Source organism: Brassica napus, chromosome C7, assembly GCF_020379485.1.
Source record: "Brassica napus cultivar Da-Ae chromosome C7, Da-Ae, whole genome shotgun sequence".
NCBI classification, from domain to species: Eukaryota; Viridiplantae; Streptophyta; class Magnoliopsida; order Brassicales; family Brassicaceae; genus Brassica; species Brassica napus.
In genome coordinates, this window is record NC_063450.1 from 40,359,820 (window position 1) to 40,379,437 (window position 19,618).

At 38.6% G+C, this 19,618-nt stretch overlaps 3 protein-coding genes across 4 annotated transcripts; 2 read left to right on the forward strand and 1 right to left on the reverse strand.

The window, feature by feature from the left end:
* Nucleotides 1–1,848: 1,848 nt before the first annotated feature.
* LOC106394041 (cell wall protein AWA1-like) lies at nt 1,849–4,212 on the reverse strand. 2 transcript variants are annotated; one of them, XM_048762157.1, is made up of 3 exons: nt 3,760–4,212; nt 3,039–3,645; nt 1,849–2,924 (listed from the first exon to the last, which is right to left on the reverse strand). In XM_048762157.1, the coding sequence occupies exons 1-3, from the start codon at nt 4,105–4,107 to the stop codon at nt 2,137–2,139; spliced, it is 1,743 nt and encodes a 580-aa protein (XP_048618114.1). In that variant the 5' UTR covers nt 4,108–4,212; the 3' UTR covers nt 1,849–2,136. The 2 variants fall into 2 exon arrangements, with proteins under 2 accessions (XP_048618114.1, XP_048618113.1); XM_048762156.1 differs by having other exon boundaries at nt 1,849–3,645.
* Nucleotides 4,213–5,866: 1,654 nt separating this feature from the next.
* Nucleotides 5,867–8,488, forward strand: LOC106394910 (cell wall protein PRY3-like). The gene is made up of 3 exons (XM_048762158.1): nt 5,867–6,341; nt 6,717–7,778; nt 7,884–8,488. The coding sequence occupies exons 1-3, from the start codon at nt 5,994–5,996 to the stop codon at nt 8,232–8,234; spliced, it is 1,761 nt and encodes a 586-aa protein (XP_048618115.1). The 5' UTR covers nt 5,867–5,993; the 3' UTR covers nt 8,235–8,488.
* Nucleotides 8,489–9,905: 1,417 nt separating this feature from the next.
* Nucleotides 9,906–11,212, forward strand: LOC106394040 (putative per-hexamer repeat protein 5). Its single transcript, XM_013834658.3, has 2 exons — nt 9,906–10,297; nt 10,446–11,212. The coding sequence occupies exons 1-2, from the start codon at nt 9,968–9,970 to the stop codon at nt 11,049–11,051; spliced, it is 936 nt and encodes a 311-aa protein (XP_013690112.2). The 5' UTR covers nt 9,906–9,967; the 3' UTR covers nt 11,052–11,212.
* The last annotated feature ends 8,406 nt before the right edge of the window (nt 11,213–19,618 follow it).

Genomic DNA, 19,618 nt, shown 5'->3' on the forward strand with positions numbered 1-19,618 from the left:
CTTAGGTTGCAGTTTATACTGCCGTCGGCCCTGCAGTTCTTGATCATAGTGGGACCGTCGCTCACGATATTCTGCTCCATTCGAGGCCGAGAAATGGTAGATTGTATTATCTCGTGGTGACTGCTCCATAGCTTCGCGACCTTCTCTGACTGAGGTTTGGGAGGCTTGCTTACTACGATCTGCCTCCTGAGACGCTCTGAGTAAACGTTTCTTTGCCTTTTCTTCCAAACAATCATGAATATCATGATCCAGCCTCAAGCAAGTTGTACAATGCCTCTTCAGTCTCTCATAGACTAAGCTTGCCGTCACTTCCTCTCCATTGGGATACTCTATTACTGTGGAGGTGATTAGTGGAAGGAGGCCGTTGACATGGGCCCGCATGCGCATGGTCAGTGGAGTGATTTCAGCTTTCTCAAAGATCCCTACATCATTTCCAATACTCGTCGCTATTCCTTCAGACCAGAGGTGTATGGGGATTCCTTGGATTTTTATCCAGAAGGGGATTAAGGACGGAAATGCTTTCGACAGCGTTGGCTCCCATCTTTGGACTATAACCATCCATCTATCAAAATGGTATGGTCTTTTCTCCAACACTTGGAGTAGATCTTCCTCCCTTTCAAATTGGAATTGAAAGAGACCATTACCCATGTCTGCCCCCACAGGTTTCACATCAGACTTCCAGAGGTCCGAGAAGAAAGAAAGGAGGGGCCAGATCTTCTGAACTGAGCGATTAGTGACTCTTCCTATTAGCGTTAGGGAGCACTTGTTGATAAGCTCAGTGTTCTCCGGGAGTTAAGCTCGAACCCGAGCCGTACGAGGCGCCTGATTGTCCTCTGTACAGATTTGTTTCCCCTTATCAGCTACAAATATCCTTCTCTGCATTCTTGCTGCTGAGTTCGGAAATAACTTATTGGTTAAGATTTCAATAGGCGGGGTGATTGCTTCTTAGATCCAGCCGTGAACTTCAAACAATGTCTCAACCTACTGATACTAAAATCGCAAGCAGCAAAAAGGACAGGAACCCCTGTATCATAAGCTTCGGTTACAACTGGTTTTGTCTTCAAGGGGCGGTAGGAGACAGACAATCTGCATAAGGACTAGCTCCGGTAACCAGGCTGGCGAGGGCGAACGGCGGCGGTCCCTCCGACATCGGGTCGGGGGAAGAACCCGGGGGATAAAGGCCAAGGCTTTGGATGGACCGCTGAATAACTCTACAACCGGTAAAAATTTAAAAATACAGAAGGATAATCAGAGGAATTAATCCATAACCGGTAAAAAGACTGGCGGGTAAAAGGGGTATTGCTTTACGCAAAAAGGATAATGCCTTTTCTCGGGAAGCTCGTCTGGGAGAGAATTTTCTGAATTTTTGCCAACATGCCGCAAACTATATGAATAGAGCTGCTCTAAGCTATGTTATTCCGACATGATCAAAGATGAGTCCATCAAATTCTCTAGGTCGCTGAATCCATAAATCGAAACTTATTATTGTCACATATTCATTGGATTATATATAACGGTTCAAGAATATATACTTCTGATGATTGTTAGATAATCATCATAAGTAAAAACAGTTTATTTGCTGTTCTTATGTTGCATCACACCATATCGACAACACGGTTTGGTCTCAATGTAGTTTCAGCACACATTATGGCCGTGAACTAGCATGGCATGACAACATTAAAGATATAGGGCGGTACATCCCTTATAGAGCCATTGGGTTCTTGTTAAAGCGGGAGAACGATTTCTTATGATATGCATATAAAGAGAAATTCACATGAAGAATATTTTAATTTGGGAAAGGTTAAAAGGAAAAAATAAGAGAGGAGACTGAACAAAAAATTGATAGGATATGCAAATAAATTATTATTATTATTACTTTCTCACTATTTAATGTGTCATGTATTACATGCTCACAATTCTTTATATTCATATTTTACAATCAAATTATAGAGAAAAAAAAAACAACCAAAATTATGCATGCAGTAAGGCTAACGCATGTCAGTAATTCTCTAGTATTTAGCAAAAAAATATTCTACAGCTCGCTGCTGTAATTGTTAGCAGGGCCATTGCTTTATTGAAATTATAGTATTAATATGTGTTTCCGACCTATTTGGTCCGAGAACCGACGAGTTTAGTTTAAGACGAGCCGGCGTTTTTCTCCGAGGAATGTTTGAAGCTGCTCTTGGCCGACTCTGAGGATTGTGATTGTGACTTTTTGTAGCTAGAAGAACCTTCGTAGTTCGCTGTCCCCTTTTTTCCTTTGACAGATTGATTTTCGGAGGCTCCACTACCACCCTCCGAACTTTCTTCCGTTGTGCTCTCTCCTGCGGCCGAGCCAGCAGTTGTACTTCCACTGGGGCCACCGGCGGAGGATCCTCCAGCTTGGTAAGATGAATTTTCACTTCCGGTGATGGAGGAGGTCTCACTACTACCCGAAGCTGAACCAGAGGGGCTACTGGCGGAACCTTCCGCCGCGCTACCACCTGTAGTGTCCGCGTAGGAACTGCCTCCACTATTCATTGAGCTTTCTCCTTCGGCAGAGGTTTGAGTTGAAGTTCCACTCGCACCGCCTGAAGCACTTGCTCCTCCTGCCGACATATCAGATGTACTTCCGCTTGGAGCACCGGCACCAGCATCGCCAGGGGGTTCACCACTAGGACCACCGGCAGATGCTCCACCGTCAGTGCTTCCACTTTCGGCACCAGTTTCACTTTGGGTCTCAGTAGAGCTTGCACCACTAGCTTCCTTGGAACTTTCTCCTGATTCAGCTGAGCTTTCACCTTTGGAGCTTTCATCCTTGGAGCTTTCATCTTTTGAGCTTTCATCCTTGGAGCTTTCATCCTTAGAGCTTTCATCCTTATCATCTTTGGAGCTTTTATCTTTTGAGCTTTCATCCTTGGAGCTTTCATCCTTGGAGCTTTCATCTTTTGAGCTTTCATCCTTGGAGCTTTCATCCTTAGAGCTTTCATCCTTTTCACCTTTAGAGCTTTTATCTTTTGAGCTTTCATCCTTGGAGCTTTCATCCTTGGAGCTTTCATCTTTTGAGCTTTCATCCTTGGAGCTTTCATCCTTGGAGCTTTCTTCTGATTCAGTTGGGCTACCAGTTGGGCTTCCACTCGGTCCAGCAGCGCCAGGAGTTTCACCAGCACCCGCTCCACTACCGGAACCAGCTGTAGTTTCAGCCTCAGTGGAGGTTTCACTACCCGTGGAGCCTGCTCCTGATGAGCTGTCACTTGGGCTTCCACTTGGGCTACCGCTTCCACCTTCAGCAGGAGTTTCATTAGAGGGAGAACCACTTTCACTACCACCAGAGGCAGGACTACCGGTGTCCCCACTTGGACTTCCACTGCCACCAGTGCTTCCAGTTTCCATGTTTGTAGAACCACTGGCCGTGCTTCCAGTTTCCATGGAGGTAGAGATGCCGGTTGCACCTCCACAGCCAAGGGATTTGAGATCAATATTAGCGCCACCATTCGTCTCAGTTACGCTTTTCACAAACTGACCGATCGTTTGTGCCCATCTCGACATAGATGTGACCAGCTCTGTCCTTTGTTCACTTGTCAGAGTTTGTGAACCACTCCTCTTGTACTCAGCCAAAGTTTTTCCCATCGACATTAAACTTTCTATCAATTTGGTTGTATGCGCCTACCAAAAATCCCAAAACAAAAACAAAAAAAAAAACTATAATGGGCATGCATGTTCTAATACATACTACTCATATGAGTTCACCTTGTGAATAACAAAAACATGAACTCTTACCGATGCTCCTGCTGTGCCACCCATTTTAGTGATAGCCTTGAAGAGCTCCTCAGATTTTGTTTTCAACTGAGTATGGAACTCTGCGGACGACCCTGATGCTGAGTTTATGAAGGCCATGAAATCCTTCAGCTTTGTGAAGAACTCCTTGTACTCCACCTTCAGGGGACATAAACCCTCAAGGTGGTCTATAAAACTAAGTATACCCTTGAAAGCGAAAGGTTCGAACTCGCTGGATATTTTAGGAATTTTCTTCATGTAATGGTCTAATAAGAAATGTCCTTGCACTTCATATATGGTACTTGTTGTTATCATAAACATTAGACATATTCCTAATGGAAATTTTGCCATTTTCTTGTTAGATGGAAAAGAAGAGAATTAGAGTGATTTATTTCTTTTTAAATTTTTTTGAAAATTTATATGTTTTTTTTGTTTTTTCTAATGGTTTTATTTTCTGAGAGGGAACTCGATTTATATAGATGCTTAAGAATTCTAAATTTGATTTAAGAGAAATTGGTGGATCCATTGAAGGCTACGAGAGAATAGCACAAACAAAAAGACTAATGGCTCTCATGTTCCATGCCCGATTAGAATGGCAAACTGCGTTCCTCTTTTGTGTTTCTACCATTCAATATTTAGAGAATAAATCACTACCATATAAATAAGGAAATAACATTACAGTCCATCTTTTTAACTGTGCTTTGTAGAAATATTTAAATCCTCTCATTCCCTAATACATTTTTAATAACATATGATATATAGATTTGAATATGATTGGTAATACAATCAATAAATAACAAACCTTCATGTTACGAAAAATAATAATAATAACAAACCTTCTAAAATATTTAAGAAAGCCAACACTTTATTTTTTCGGTCTTGTGTACTCCAGGCAAAAATCTAAAAATAATGTATATGTGACTCCAGGCTGATGGTCTTGAAGTCTTGCTTACTACTTGAATACCTCATCTCATGAAATAGAACTGCATATCTTCTTCTTCTTTCGGATCAAATAAAACTGCATATCTTCTAAAAATCAAATTTTCATCATCATCTTCATTGAGATTCTAATTAACTCAAAGTGATGGTAACTATTGATTGGATTATGATAGGCAATAAGATGCTGATAAGTAAACGCTTATAGTTGGAATTGCTAGTACTAATCAATGAACAAGAACCTTTCAAAGTTTGTAACTTTCCATTGGGCAACCTCAACTTCTAACTTGCTACTTGAAACCAATCTTAACTCTCTAGTCACAATGCATTCTTCTACGATTCTATTTTGACGATACATAAACGTGTATCTCAGAAAGGCACCTTCCCTAGTTCACGATAGTGCCTTACTTACTACGTACAACGCTTTTCACTTGAGAGTTGAGAATAACCTTTCCATTTAACACACTTGGTACCATATCCCAGTTCGTTGACATAACGTTTTTACTATCTAACCTAATTGTGTATGAAATTTTAGTTTATACTTTTTCTTTAGTTGTGAGCTATGAAAACATAATTGTAAATGCTGTAGATAAAAATAAAAATAGATTTATAAAACTTGTAAAATACAAATGAAATCAAACTACAGCTAAAAATTGAAATAATCACTTAAACCTTTTATTATATAAAGTTGAACATAGGCGCAAAAAACTAAATTAGACGTAGGCGACTGTTTCTAAAATTACAACATAGACAGCAAAGAGTATGAATACGTTTACTAAAGTTATTGTTTCAAGTTTTTTACCCTTTCAAGTCACACGATTAATTATATGTACACAAATGATTATATTATTGGTACACACTACTAATCTAATGTGAATTGTAAGAGATGCAACCGATTATATTGTCATGTACATTTGGATAATCATGAAGGTGTACATAAATAATGGTTTTATATTAATTGTGAACATGCTTGATTTAAGAGTAATTACAATAAAATTTGATCCTTCTAAATATAGACGGAAGAGAAACGTGGATGCGAAAAATTGCCGTCAAAATAGAGCAGTAAAAAAATAAGAACCACATACATGCTATTCTCTCGCGACCTTAAACCATTCCACCATTTTCTCTTATAGGCACTTAAATTTAGACCTTTTACATCTATATAATAAGCCAACTTCTCCCACAAACCAAAACAATTCGAAAAGGAAAAAAAGAAAATAATTAGTTAAAAAAAAAAGAAAACGAAAAAGACACTTTTACTTTGTTTTATTATTTCATTTTGCTTTCTCTCATAGAAAAACATGGCAAGGATTTCACTAGCGTTATGTCTGATGTTAGTAGTAACATCAAGTGTGATTTATGAAGCGCGAGGGCATTTCTTGTTGAAGGATTACTTGACGACTAAATTTCCAAGCAAGAGCAGCGAATTTACGCCATACGTTAACACGGGTTTGACAGAGTTCTTGACCGACCTTGAACGTTTTTGTCCACCGACTCCAGAGTTCAAAAGTTTCTTCACAGAGTTCAAGTCTTTCTTTAGCTCCATCGAAACGTCATCGTCCACATCACAAAACATCGACATGGAGAAAAAAGGTGACGGGCTTTTCAAAGCTGTGTCTGCAATAACTGGTGGTGCAGGCCAAAAATCTGTAAGTCCTGTAATGCTTTTATGGTAACAAACATAGTCACGCCGTGAGATTATGGAAATCTTAATTAATTTAGCAAACGTCTCTTGTTTTTACAATTTGAAGATCTAATGTTTATATTTAAAAATTCAAAAGAAATTAGATGTTCGAGTCTAATATTTCATTAGCATAACCGGTTCTTGTTGCCTCGATTTCCATATTATAAGTAGTTAATATGTATGGATCATTCCACCTGGAACCATTCAAAAAAAAAAAAAAAAGGATCATTTGATCTTCAAACCGTAATTGTTTGAAGCCTCATAAATTTTAGAACCGGCCATAGTAGCAACCAAATTATTGACTTTTTTTTGTTATTAATTTCTTCTCAATTTGCAACAGGCGGAAGCAGGGAGTTTCAAATCTACCATGATCTCCATGGCAAAGACTTTGGTTGAGCAGAAAAAGAGTACAACGGCGATAACGTCTACTGAAAAGAAAACTCTAGTCACATCGATGGTGCAGTGGACTAAAACGATTGCTACAACCGTGAAGACGGCTTGTGAGAAGAAGGGAAAGAAAATCGATATAAACTCTTTTGGACTTAATGTTGATGTTAACTCTGTCATGACTGTTAGTGAAAGCCGCCAGAGTAGCTCTTCATCCTCCAAATCCAGCTCTGAATCCTCATCAAAATCTTCAAGTTATGCCGCTAGAGCAGAGACTGCCGCTTCAGCAAAGGCTAAAGAAACCACCGGTGCTAGAGCAGAGAAGGGTGAGAAGAAGGGTGAAAAGAAGGCTGAGAAGAAGGGTGAAAAGAAGGCTGAGAAGAAGGCTGAGAAGAATGAGCAGAAGGCTGCTACTTCATCAGCCAAAACCAAAGAAGCCACCTCGACCAAAGCTGGTCCAAGTGCTTCGACCAAAACTGGAACCACTTTCAGAGACACGACAGGTGGATATGCGGGAAGCCCGAGAGGAAGTCCCACTGCTGCTAAGGATAAAACCGCAGGAAGCCCCAGAGGAAGCCCCACTGCTGCTAAGGAGAAAACCTCTGTAAAAGGAACCGGAAAGGCTGCTGCTTCCGTGAACCAACAATCCAACGCTGGAAGTGCTGCTGCTTCCACGAACCAACAACAATCCAACGCTGCAAGCAGCAGAGGAAGTGCTGCATCCACGAACCAAGAATCGGCGAGCTCAAAGTCATCATCGACCACATCAGTGACAGAAATCGAGAAAGAGACTTCACAAGAAACAACGTCATTCATATCAGGACTTGAGAAAAGGTTTGCACAAAAGGCAGAACTCAAACCCTTCTTCGAGAAGCTCAAGGCTTCCATGACTGCCTCCTCAAGGGTTTCTTCCACCAAATCCGAACAAGAATATACTAATACAGCCAAATCAACCACTGGTAAACTATCTGATGCCATGTCTTTCGTGGGTTCAAGATTTAGCAAATCAGCAGAGGTACGTAATTTAAAGAACTTTTGTGTTAACTCTCTAATATATTAATTATTCCCTTTTTTTTAAAAAAAATCAAGAATTAATACATTTCAATATTTTTACCTGTAGATGAAGAGCAACATCCAGACTACCCAACAACAATTGATCAAGAATCTTCAACAATTTCAAAATCTCAACAGCCAAATCGTGGGCGAACAGAAAGTATCATCGACAAAAGAGACAGAGATTAAGAAGACCATGTCAAAGATTGAACAAGTCACAACCCAGTTTGTTGAGACTGCTGCTTCTTCAAGCTCATCTTCATCTAAGCAAGAGACCGCTGCTTCTCAGCAGTCTCAGAAGAAGACCATGGCCTCATCTAAGAAAGAGACCGCTGCTTCTTCTCAGCAACAGACCCAGCAACAGACCCAGCAGCAGACCCAGCAGGAGAACGGTATGGGTAGGCTCAAGACCAATTAAGAAGCTGTACTAATACGCGGAAAATCAGCAGGAATGACAATCCAGTAATGCCAAATATTTATTATAATTAATTAGTAGCTAAACTATCAGATATTTTTTTTGTATATAAAACTAAGATCGGTATAGGCCATCAGTGTCTAGCTAAAGACCGACGTATGCATGTAATAACTCTGTAAGACAATGCAGATAGAATGTAACCGCTCTGTATGTTACACACAGAAGCGAGTGATTCCTATAAAAAGGATTTTGAATAATTTTCTTCTTTTAAATGAATAAGGCATATCTATTTTTAAAATATCTTATCATCTTTAACTTCCAGGATTTCATTGTATGCATTTAAGAAAACATTGGAAGCCAAAGTAGAGATTGAAACATAACACGAGTATTTGTTAAGTTTCATGGATTTTTAATTCAAAACCAACCGACATGCTCCCTACGTTTCTGAATAAGTGTCACTATGATATTTTTCACACAGATTAAGAAAGTTGCTGAAATATATGTAAGTTGTATTAATTACACTTCTCTGACCAATAATATTTGAGATAAATAAAATTATTTATAAAATCAATGCAGTTTGCAATGAATTTTCAGCTGAAATTAAGTATAATTTGTATTGGAATTGTAAAGTGATATTTTTTGTGTAAAAAAAAAATGTTAATACGACACTTATTATGAAACAGAGGAAATATTATTTATGTTTCATCCAAATTTGTTTGTAAAAAATTATATTCTTATACAGATTAGGGCCAATAGCTCATCAATCTTTACATAATTTCAATACTCCCTTTTGAGATAATGGTTCTAACCATTAATAACATCATTATCAAACCCGAGAACACAAGCCATTTTTTAGCCGAATTATACAAGTGCGTGGATTGATTACCAAGCATTTTTAAGTATTTAGGTTTTTGTGGCTATAATATCGTGTTAATTTTAATGGAATACAAATTCAATATCAATTGGTAATTGGTGGATTAATCCAAATTATTTATATATTATTTATGTTTCATTGGAATTTTTTATATAAAATTTTATATTTTTAATTACACACATTTTTTAAAAAAAATTAAGATTCATTAATCTTTACATAACTCCAATAGTATTCTGAGTTTGGTGCTTTCATAAACCTAGCAAATAAAGCGAGCCCGGAGGTTCTGAAGACAAGAATAAATGGACCGTATTTGCATATTTTTCTTTTAAAAGACTCATTTACCTTATAAATTTTGAAATCCTTTGACAAAGTAATAATAATAAATATCTAAGTATTAATTTTAACCTTGAATTTTTTTTTAACCTTGAAATTTTTAAACGTGTACTTCATACGAATAAGAATCATGCGGCACGAATATAATTCTATCAAGTATCCTAAAATTATTTGGTTTATAAGAAAACAATATGAAATAAATTACTTTGTTTTTACACCATCTGAACTTTGTGTTGTCACCAATTGTTAATTGCATTAAATTATTTAATTTCTAAAGAGAAAATAAATTTCTTTCCAGAAATAGAATGATAAGTAAAAAACGGAGAGCAACATAAATTTCTGTCAAGTAGAATGCGAAACATATGAGAACAGCTTGTGCTTTTCTCTCGCGGCCTTGAATCGATCCACCCTTTTCTCTTAAGCACATAAATTTAGACCATTGAAAGATCTTATAAACTGCTTCTTATTAATTGTAAAACTCCAAAACAAACCAAAAAAATTAAAAAAACAAAACAAAACAAAACAAAATATGGGAAGAATTTCGTCGGCGGTATGTCTATTGTTACTAGTAGCACTAAGTACGGTCTATGAAGTGCAAGGGACGTTTTTATTAAGGCACTTCCTGAGAAAAATTCCCAGAAGATCCAGGGGGCTTAGGCCGTTCGCTTGCAAGGGTATGCTGAAGTTTGTGAACCTGTTGGAGTTTAAGAGCCCATTGAAGCCTGAGTACAAGAACTTATTTGGAAATTTAAGGTCTTACGTAAACGCAATAAGTTCGGGGTCGAATGTTGACTTGAAAGGAAAAGCTGAGGGCGTCCAAAGTGCTCTGTCTGCACTGGGTGGTAGCAGCGGATCGTCGGTAAATTGTTAAAATTTGTTTAAAATATTTTTTTGTTTTTAAAATACATGTCAAAATCTAATAGTATTTCAAAATGTAATGAGGCAAGTTATTATTAGAAAATGGTCATGGTTTGGTAAAATCTTGATTTCATTTAATTGGTGATCAGGTGGACACCAGCAAGGTTATGGATGTGTTAATGACAATGGGAAAGACTTTGACCTCGCAAACGAGTAGCAGTTCAACGGAAATGACAAGCGGACAAAGACAATTGTTGCTCACGTCTCTTGTGCAATGGGCACGAGTGATTGGTCAAGTTGTTGTCACTGCCGCATCGAAGAGTGGAAGCTCTATTGACATAAAATCCCTAGGAATTGATGACAATGTGGCCACCGGAGGTTCAACTTCTACCTCAACTACTGGAAGCTCTAACGCCAAAACTGGAAGTTCTACCAGAGGAAACTTCATGACCGGAAGCACTGGCACGGGCACTGTCCCTGTCCCTGGCACTGGCACTGTCCCTGGCACGGGCACTGTCCCTGGCACGGGCACTGTCCCTGTCGCTGGCACTGGCCCTGGAATTGGAATGGCTGGTGGGCCTGCTTCTTCAACGGAAGGAGGAAGCTCTTTTGGTAGATCATTTTCAGGTAAAACAGGATCAACTAATTATGCAGGTTCTGTCAACTATCAATCAGGCCACAAGTCTTCCCAACGAACTACTACCACAGGCAACTCGGGATCCCCAGGCGGCACGGTATCCCCAGGCAGCTTCTAGAAGGATTGATTCAGCTCCAAGTACTAGAAAGACCAACCTTAGAATATATATTTGATAATTTATTAATAAGAAACGGCCTGCTAACATATCACAGCAGCGAGCTGTAGAATGCCTGCTCTACTTACACATACCTTAAATAATACGAAATTTTTTTTGTTAAACATTTTTCTAGAATTGCGCCATTTAGCTTCACGTTTTTCAATACATATGCCTCTCTTTAATTTTTAGTTTAAAAATTAAATTTCAGTTCTGGACATTAATCCAAGAGTAAAAGACTTGTTTCCAGAGCCATTCATCAAGCGACGACGATCTTCTCTCTGCTCTTTGATTCGATATAAAGATGTATTTTCAATGTATTTCACATCACGTATTTTTTGTTGTTGTACGAGTGTGATGTATCATGTAGACATGTGTGTATATTTCTCTCTGATTTTCTTAGGATTCTTCTATTCAACAGAAGTTGATTTGTGGTCCATATTCTTGACTTTTCCCATATCTTACTAACGATTACGCCAGAAAAAAACATAATCTTAACGAGAGCGGTTTTCCTCGTGAGTTCGTCGTAAAAGAGGCTTTACGACGAATTAGCGAGGAAACACGTTTGCTCGTTACTCATCCGTCGTAACACATATTTCCTCGTAAAGACGAAGTACATCATTTCGTCGTAAAGACCACGTAAATATTCCACGTAAGGAGGTCGCTATAATTCCTCGTAAATACCTCGAAACGAGTTCCTCATAAACTACACGTAAATACCTTGAAAGTGTTTCCTCGCAAAATACACGTAACTACCACGAAAGTATTTCCTCGTAAAATACTCGTTTATCTTTCTTCGTCATTTCCTCGTAAATGTTTTCTCGTAAAATACTCGTTTATTTTTTCTCGTCATTTCCTCGTAAGGTTTCCACGTAAATAGGTTGTACATTAACTTCGAATTTACTTCGTTTTTATTATTTTACAGAATTTAAAAATATAATTAAAAAAATAATTAAAATTATTTAATTTATTAATAAAATTATAATTTAAAATAAAAATAAATCAATACGAAAATATTTTATATATAAATAAGTTTTGAATTTATAATACAACAACCAGAAAAAAAGAACTAAGGGTCATTCATCGCCTGGTAGAATTCATCTCTCCTCCTCGCAACATCCGCCTCGTTATGTATGTCGGATGACTCGCCTCGAATGGGATATTGCTGTCGCATGTTTCTCAACATGGACTCCCATTCCGGATTTGTGGCCGCTATAACGTCCAAGAAGCCCTCGACTCCACCCATACGAGATTTTGTCGCGGCCAACTCGTTACGCAGCTCAGTGACTTCATCATCCCATCGCTGACCATAAGACGATGTCGCTCTCGGAAAATCATTGACGGAACCAATCCCCAACGTCCGTCCATTTTTTTTATGGACAACCTTAAAAACAAAAAATAAATATTGTTAGTAAAAATTTAAAGTTAAATTAAATGAATAATAAAAAATTAAAATTTTAGAAAATTTACCTCCTCGTAAATCTTATCCACTTCAAGTGTCGATAAGGTGACGGGTAATCCGTCGGTAGACTGTTGGGTCAGCTGGGTCTGGCGGTCTTCAACCCGAGCAACCACGTCGTTGTAGATTTGCTCGGACTTGCCATCTACAAATACGCCCGCCTTGTTCTTGTGGGTCCTCTCGTAAAGTTCCATAAGAGACGGGAGATGTCCCGTCTCTTTGGCATAAAAAACATTTAAGAAAGTTAGAATAAAAATATATATATTAAAAATTTTATTTAATAAAATATTTAATTACCATTTCCAAACGGACACCGGCGTGGGGTTTTTGGCCCGTAGTGTGAAGCATCGGCCCGTTTCCGTGCTCATCAACCGTGTTACGAGAGTTAGAGCAAGACTGGGTGATTCTAATGGAATCAGGAAGACGCCAATAACGGATGAGGTCATCCCACACATCCGTGGTGAGCTCAGCGGGTTTGCCACGCTCATATCCTTTCACGATCCAGTCACCCTTCCAGTTGGAGACCGTGTCCAACAAGCGAACTTTCGCCTTCGCGTTAAACTTCTTCCTCACCCTCTCAGTGATCCCCAAAGCCCAATTATATTTTTGCTGTTAGAAAAAATAAATTAACAATTAGTTTTTTAGAAAGTATATATATAAATCATGAAAAAATTAAAGTATATATAATTAATTAATAGAAACTTACAGCGTAAATTTTGAACCACGTCTTTCTGACGTAGTGAGGTGTCTTACTCCAGTTCGGATGTGTCATGGAGAAGTAACCTTTGATCATGTCGGTTACGTCCGATGCAAGACATCTGTCAACCCCCCACCTGGAAAATACAAATTTAAAATATAAATTATTTTTTAATGTTATAAAAGAATTTTAAACGAATTAAAAAAAAAATTAATGCAACATACCACAAAGTTCCGTCCGGTCGGTCGGGGTCGATGACTGGTAAACCTTCTCTGCCTGGCAGACAGAGAATGTCCTCTACAGTGTACTGCGAGTAAGGAGCACTCGGAGGCACCATCAAATCAGGATGAATATCGGCGGCCATCGGAGGTGCCATCGGAGGAGGCACAGGAGGAGGCATCATCGGATGAGCCATCGGAGAAGGCACATGAGGAGCCGATGGTGCACTAGAAGAAGTAGACCCAGAGACTCTCTGAGTGTACTAAGTCTCGGGGACAGTCTCCTGACCCGAAGAACCGAGAGCTGAAGAAGAGGCCGGGTCTAAACGACAACCCGACTCACCTAACATCTCTCTGTAATGGGCAGTAAGTCTTCCTTTTCGAACCTGGGAAAAAAAATTAATTTTTAAAATTAATATCAACAGTATATTTCCCAACATTATCCACCTAATCAACACTATAACATAAAATCCGTAAACCTATCTAAATTCCCTATACTAACTATTTAATCTATCCTAAACTAACCAAATTAGAGAGGAATTAGAGAGGCTTACCATTGCTACGAAATGGAGAGGAAGTGGAGAGGAAGTAGAGAGGAAAGAAAGAGTGAGTGCTCGGAGGTATATATAAGATTACATATCGTCGCAAATTTCTCGTAAGGTTACGACGAAATAGCGAGCAGTTACAAAGACCCGTGTTTTTTTGTACGAGGAAATAGCGAAGAATTACAAAGGCCCGTGTTTTTATATACGAGGTATTAACGACGATTTTGCTTATGTGGAAATTAACGAGCCGGGCTTTCCTATAAATATACCCACACCTCTCATTCTCAAACCACACACAAACTCCCAAATCACACTCTATCTCAAATCACATTCCTTAGCAAAATCCTATTCAAATTATAAATATTTGAAAAAAAAGAAAAGGAGAAGATATTAGAATTCATGTGGGCGAGACTTACGTATTATAATTGCTGGAAGTCTTGCCACATGTTAATCTGGTATCTTTCTCCTTTTCTTTTTTTTTCTAGTTTTTACACTATGAGGTATTTACGACGATTTCTGTTTACGTGGTGTTTACGACGATTTCTGCTTACGTGGAATTAACGAGTGTTATGTTTAAATCCTTTTACGTGGTGTTTACGACAATTCCTTTTATGTGGTGTTTACGACGATTTCTGCATACGTGGAATTAACGAGTGTTATGTTTAAATCCCTAAAATCCGAAACCCTAAACCCCATATTCCTTATTTTCTACTTCATATATTCCAAACCCCATCTTTATTTTTAAATTTCGTCGTTATTTCCTCGTTGGCTTACGTGGTGTTTACGACGATTTCACATACGTGTTATTTACGACGATTTCATCCTACGTGGTGTTTACGACGATTTGCGCTTACGTGGAATTAAAGAGCTTCGCGTTCTTTATTTTTATATTTCGTCGTTATTTCCTCGTTGGCTTACGAGTCCTTTACGACGATTTTTGCTTACGTGGAATTAACAAGCGAATCCCTAAGATCCGAAACCCCAAACTCCATATTCCTTATTTTCTACTTCATATATTCCAAACCCCATCTTTATTTCCATTCCAAACCACAATTCCCACATTTGCTTATTCATAAAACAAACTCCCACATTACCTTATTCATAAAACAAACCCCACATTACCTTATTCATAAAACAAACTCCCACATCTTATTCATAAAACACATTACACAAAATCAAATACATCAATCGGATACATCGACATTCTCGTCATCACTAGAAACATAATCATTTTCATTAAACTCGTCTTCAACAGCTTCGTATGTGGCATCATCGGTAAGATCTTCGTACTCATGCTTATGCGGATCAATGAGAAGGATGTCATCAATTTCTTGTTCAGGTTCCTCGACTTCATTTATCTGTTCTTCTTGCAATGGTGGTTCTTCTCCACTAATGATTCGTCCTCGAGGTGTAACTTTGATCACTGCTAACCAATTTATACCTGAATCTCTCATCCGAGGGTATGGAATGAAGCTAACTTGGTCTGCTTGTGAAGCTAAGATGAAAGGCTCGAATTTGTTGTACCTTCGTCCACCATTGACATCAACTACACCGAATTTGTTAGACCGAACACCTCTGTTGACGACGGGGTCGAACCATTCACATTCAAAGAGGACGCATTTCATCTTCAGTATCCCTGGAAATTCGACTTCAATAATCTCTGTCAAGATCCCGTAGAAATCTGTTTCCCCTTTCACACATATTCCATAGTTACTGGTCGCTCGCTGTCTACCATACTCATATGTGTGAAAAGTATAGCCTCGTGTGAAATACATCTGTGATGTGGTGACCTTTACAAGTGGAGATTGAATTACTTCGTGTAACCACTTAGGATAATCTGCATCGTCGTCGTCATAATCAACCTGCAAAAATAAAGAGAATGTTAATTAAATACAGATCATGTATGAAAAAAGAGTTTGAGTTAATACCTGATTCCGCAACCACTTAATGAAGTGTTGATCATTCCTTTTGTCTACGTCACTTGTGGATATACCAAGAAATGTTTCTTCGACTTGAGAAACAAATAGGCTGTAAAATCACATTTTATAGGAATGAATCACTCGCAATTATATAATTAATTATACTTATATGTGTTTCGAAGTGTCCATATATGTTACCTTTCAAAATAACGCATCAATGGATCCTCACAATTGAGTAGAATATAGGTGTGTGCACTATGAGCGTCTTGTCCACTCGACCACCAAACCTCTTTAGACTTCCCACCGAGTCACCCAATCTGGCTAAAGATGTCTGGAACACCAGCAACTGCATATGTTGGCGCAACACCATCATCATCATATCTTCTTGGAGCTCTTCTCCGGGTACTTACTTTTGACGCAAAGTAGTATGATGTGAAGTGAGAAACTTCTTCCGTCAAACTTCCAGCAATTATAGAACCTTCAACTTTGGCAAGGTTCTTTGCTTTTCCCTTCAAATAATTCATGGCTCGCTCATACTGATACATCCATCCGTAATGTACAGGTCCACGAAGCAATGCCTCATATGGGAGGTGGACAGCTAGATGCTCCATGACGTCAAAAAATCCGGGAGGAAATATCTTCTCCAAGTTGCACAATAAGATGGGAATGTTCTCCTGAAGCTGTTCCACAACTTCTTCTTTAAGAGTGCGTGTGCTCAGATCCCTGAAAAATGCTCCAATGCCTTTTATATTCCAAACAAAATTAAACACATTGTTAGTCATATATTATTTTGCAAATTAGACCGTTATAAAATTATTGTGATATAATACACTACGTACCTGCAAGTGCTTCATGTACGTTTGTTGGAAGTAGCTCCGCAAATGCAAAGGATAGTAGTCGTTGCATAAAGACATGACAATCATGACTCTTCATCCCAGAGAACTTTTGACCCTTTTCAACACATCTAGAGAGATTCGAAACATACCCATCGGGGAACTTCACTTCTGATGCCACCCAGTTGAACAACACCGACTTTTTTTCTAAAGATAATCTGAATATCGGAACGGGAAATTGTCCATTGCTTTTAATATGTAACTCGCTTCTTGAGCAAATATCCGGCAAGTCCAACCTCGATTTTATGTTGTCTTTTGTCTTCCCTGGGACATCAATATTGTATTCATGATGTTCTCAGAGAAATTCTTCTCTATATGCATCACATCGAGGTTGTGGCGCAGAAGAAGATCCTTCCAATATGGCAACTCCCAAAATATACTCTTCTTGTGCCAGTTGTGATGAACACCGTAAGAATCAGACATATTACGAGGGACATGCCAATTACCACCACAACGAACTGTTTCATTAGCTCCGTAGTAGTCGATTTGCGCTTCAATTTGTTCTCCAGTTAGATATGGAGGAGGAGTGTCTCTCACAACCCTTTTGTGCCTAAACAAATTCTTGTTTCTTCGGTACGGATGACCAATGGGAAGAAATCGACGGTGACAATCGAACCAACTTGTCTTCCTACCATTTTTCAGTTGAAACGCATCTGTCGTTCCATTACAATATGGACAAGCTAATCTCCCATGTGTAGTTCATCCAGACAACATCCCATAGGCAGGAAAGTCACTTATGGTCCACAGAAGCATCGCTCGCATCGTAAAATTCGTCTTCGTTGAGCAGTCATACGTCCTCACCCCTGTTGACCACAAATCCTTCAACTCTTTTATCAGTGGTTGTAGGAAAACATCCAGGGACCTTTTTGGATGGTTCGGACCAGGTATTAATATGGTCAAGAATAGCAACTCCCGTTGCATGCACATCTCCGGTGGTAGGTTGTATGGTGTAAGAAAGATTGGCCACAATGAATATTGTCTCCCTGACATTCTGAACGGACTAAATCCATCTGTGCATAGTCCGAGATACACATTCTGGCTATTGCTAGCGAAATCCGGATGTACTTTGTTGAAATGTTTCCAGGCTCTTGCATCTGATGGATGAGTCATCTCACCATCCGTCTGAGTATGCTCGGCATGCCATCTCATCTTTCCAGCAGTCTGCTCTGATTGATACAATCTTTTCAATCTGTCTATAATTGGTAGGTACCACATCCTTTGGTATGGTACCCTATTACGTCCCCGTCCTTGCGGCTTGAATCGTGGCTTCTTGCAGAATCGACATTCTTCTAGCTTCTCATCATCTCTCCAATAGATCATGCAGTTGTCGATGCAAACATCTATCATCTCCGAAGGCAACCCAAGACTATAAACCAGTTTCTGAATCTCATAATAAGAATCAGCAGACTCATTGTCTTCCGGCAAATACTCTTTAAACAAGTCCGCCCATTCGTTCATGCAACTTTCAGGTAGATTGTGACCAGTTTTAAAATTCATCTTCTAGCAGCTAACGACAAGTTAGAGAGACCTTCTCTACAACCACTGTAAAGTGGTTGATTCGCCGCGTTTAACATTTCGTAAAACTTTTTTGCATCTATATTAGGTTCTTCATCTTCATCATGAGCTACGAATGCATCAGCTACCATATCATGAACCCTATCATAATCTACCATCTCCTCCTGATGGTAACTATGTTCATTATGCAAATGATGATCAACCGGTTCTTTTTCCTGAAAATTGCTATTACTACTACTAGCTTCATTCTGATCATAATTAACACCTTCTCCATGTTGAAACCAGATATAGTAATTTGGTGTGAAACCTCTATTTTTAAATGCTTCCAAACATTTTTACGGTTTGCCAATTTCGAATTGTTGCATTTCCGACAAGGACAGAACATATTACCACTTTCTTGGGCGAGCGGTGTTGAATCTGCTTGATGCATAAATGTCTCCAGGCCCGCAAGGTATTCTTTTGTCACTCTCCTGTTAGCATCTCTATGCATATACATCCACTTCCGCAACTCGTAAATAGTCCCGGAGCCAGCCATTTTTTTTTTCTTTCGCGTTTTTTGTTGTTGGTGTGTTTAAAATGATGTTCAAACATCCATATTTATAGGAAATTTCAAATCTGGTAGTTGTAATTTTCCTATGAATTTACGACGAAAATTAATTAGGGGGCAAAAAAAAACGTGTAACACCTACAAAGTTGGTGGATTCAAAATTTTCTCGCTAAATACACGTAAATTATTTCCTCGCAAATAACACGCAAAGTTTACGTCGTATTTACGAGGAAATAGTATTTTCTCGTAAAATACTCGTCAAATTACATCCACTTTACGACGAAACGCTTTTGTCGTTACTTTATGAGGAAATAACGATGACATTAGTTTTCCACGTAAGTTTTTCGTAAAATCGACGTAAATTTACGAGGATTGTTTTTCCTCGTTAAATTTCCTCGTTAAGCATATGTTTTCTTGTAGTGTTAAAATTACACGCAACCAAAGAAAAAACATTCTATGTTTAAACCGATTTAGCTATTTAGCAGATTAACCACATAAATGTTGAGCCTCGACCAAATATGTAGTACACTTGTGACGAAATATGCGTTCTGGGACTTTAATATATTAGTCATGACTCATGGGTAAGGATAGGACCAAGGACAAAGGCATGAACATAAGTTTTTTTTTGGGGACGTCATTACTTCTACACCGTTTGCTTCTATATACAAATTAATAGTAATATTAAACCGTTCCATTTGTGTTACAAAAAGAAAAATCAAACCGTTCTATTTAAATAAA

What these genes read in the sequence shown, in the direction of transcription:
- LOC106394910 (XM_048762158.1), top strand. Translation starts at nt 5,994, where the DNA reads ATGGCAAGGATTTCACTAGCGTTATGTCTGATGTTAGTAGTAACATCA. An exon ending in GTGGTGCAGGCCAAAAATCT is followed by an intron (nt 6,342 to 6,716) that starts GTAAGTCCTGTA and finishes AATTTGCAACAG; the next exon opens with GCGGAAGCAGGGAGTTTCAA. An exon ending in GATTTAGCAAATCAGCAGAG is followed by an intron (nt 7,779 to 7,883) that starts GTACGTAATTTA and finishes TTTTACCTGTAG; the next exon opens with ATGAAGAGCAACATCCAGAC.
- LOC106394040 (XM_013834658.3), top strand. Translation starts at nt 9,968, where the DNA reads ATGGGAAGAATTTCGTCGGCGGTATGTCTATTGTTACTAGTAGCACTA. An exon ending in GTGGTAGCAGCGGATCGTCG is followed by an intron (nt 10,298 to 10,445) that starts GTAAATTGTTAA and finishes ATTGGTGATCAG; the next exon opens with GTGGACACCAGCAAGGTTAT.
- LOC106394041 (XM_048762156.1), bottom strand. Translation starts at nt 4,107, where the DNA reads ATGGCAAAATTTCCATTAGGAATATGTCTAATGTTTATGATAACAACA. An exon ending in GTGGCACAGCAGGAGCATCG is followed by an intron (nt 3,646 to 3,759) that starts GTAAGAGTTCAT and finishes GATTTTTGGTAG; the next exon opens with GCGCATACAACCAAATTGAT.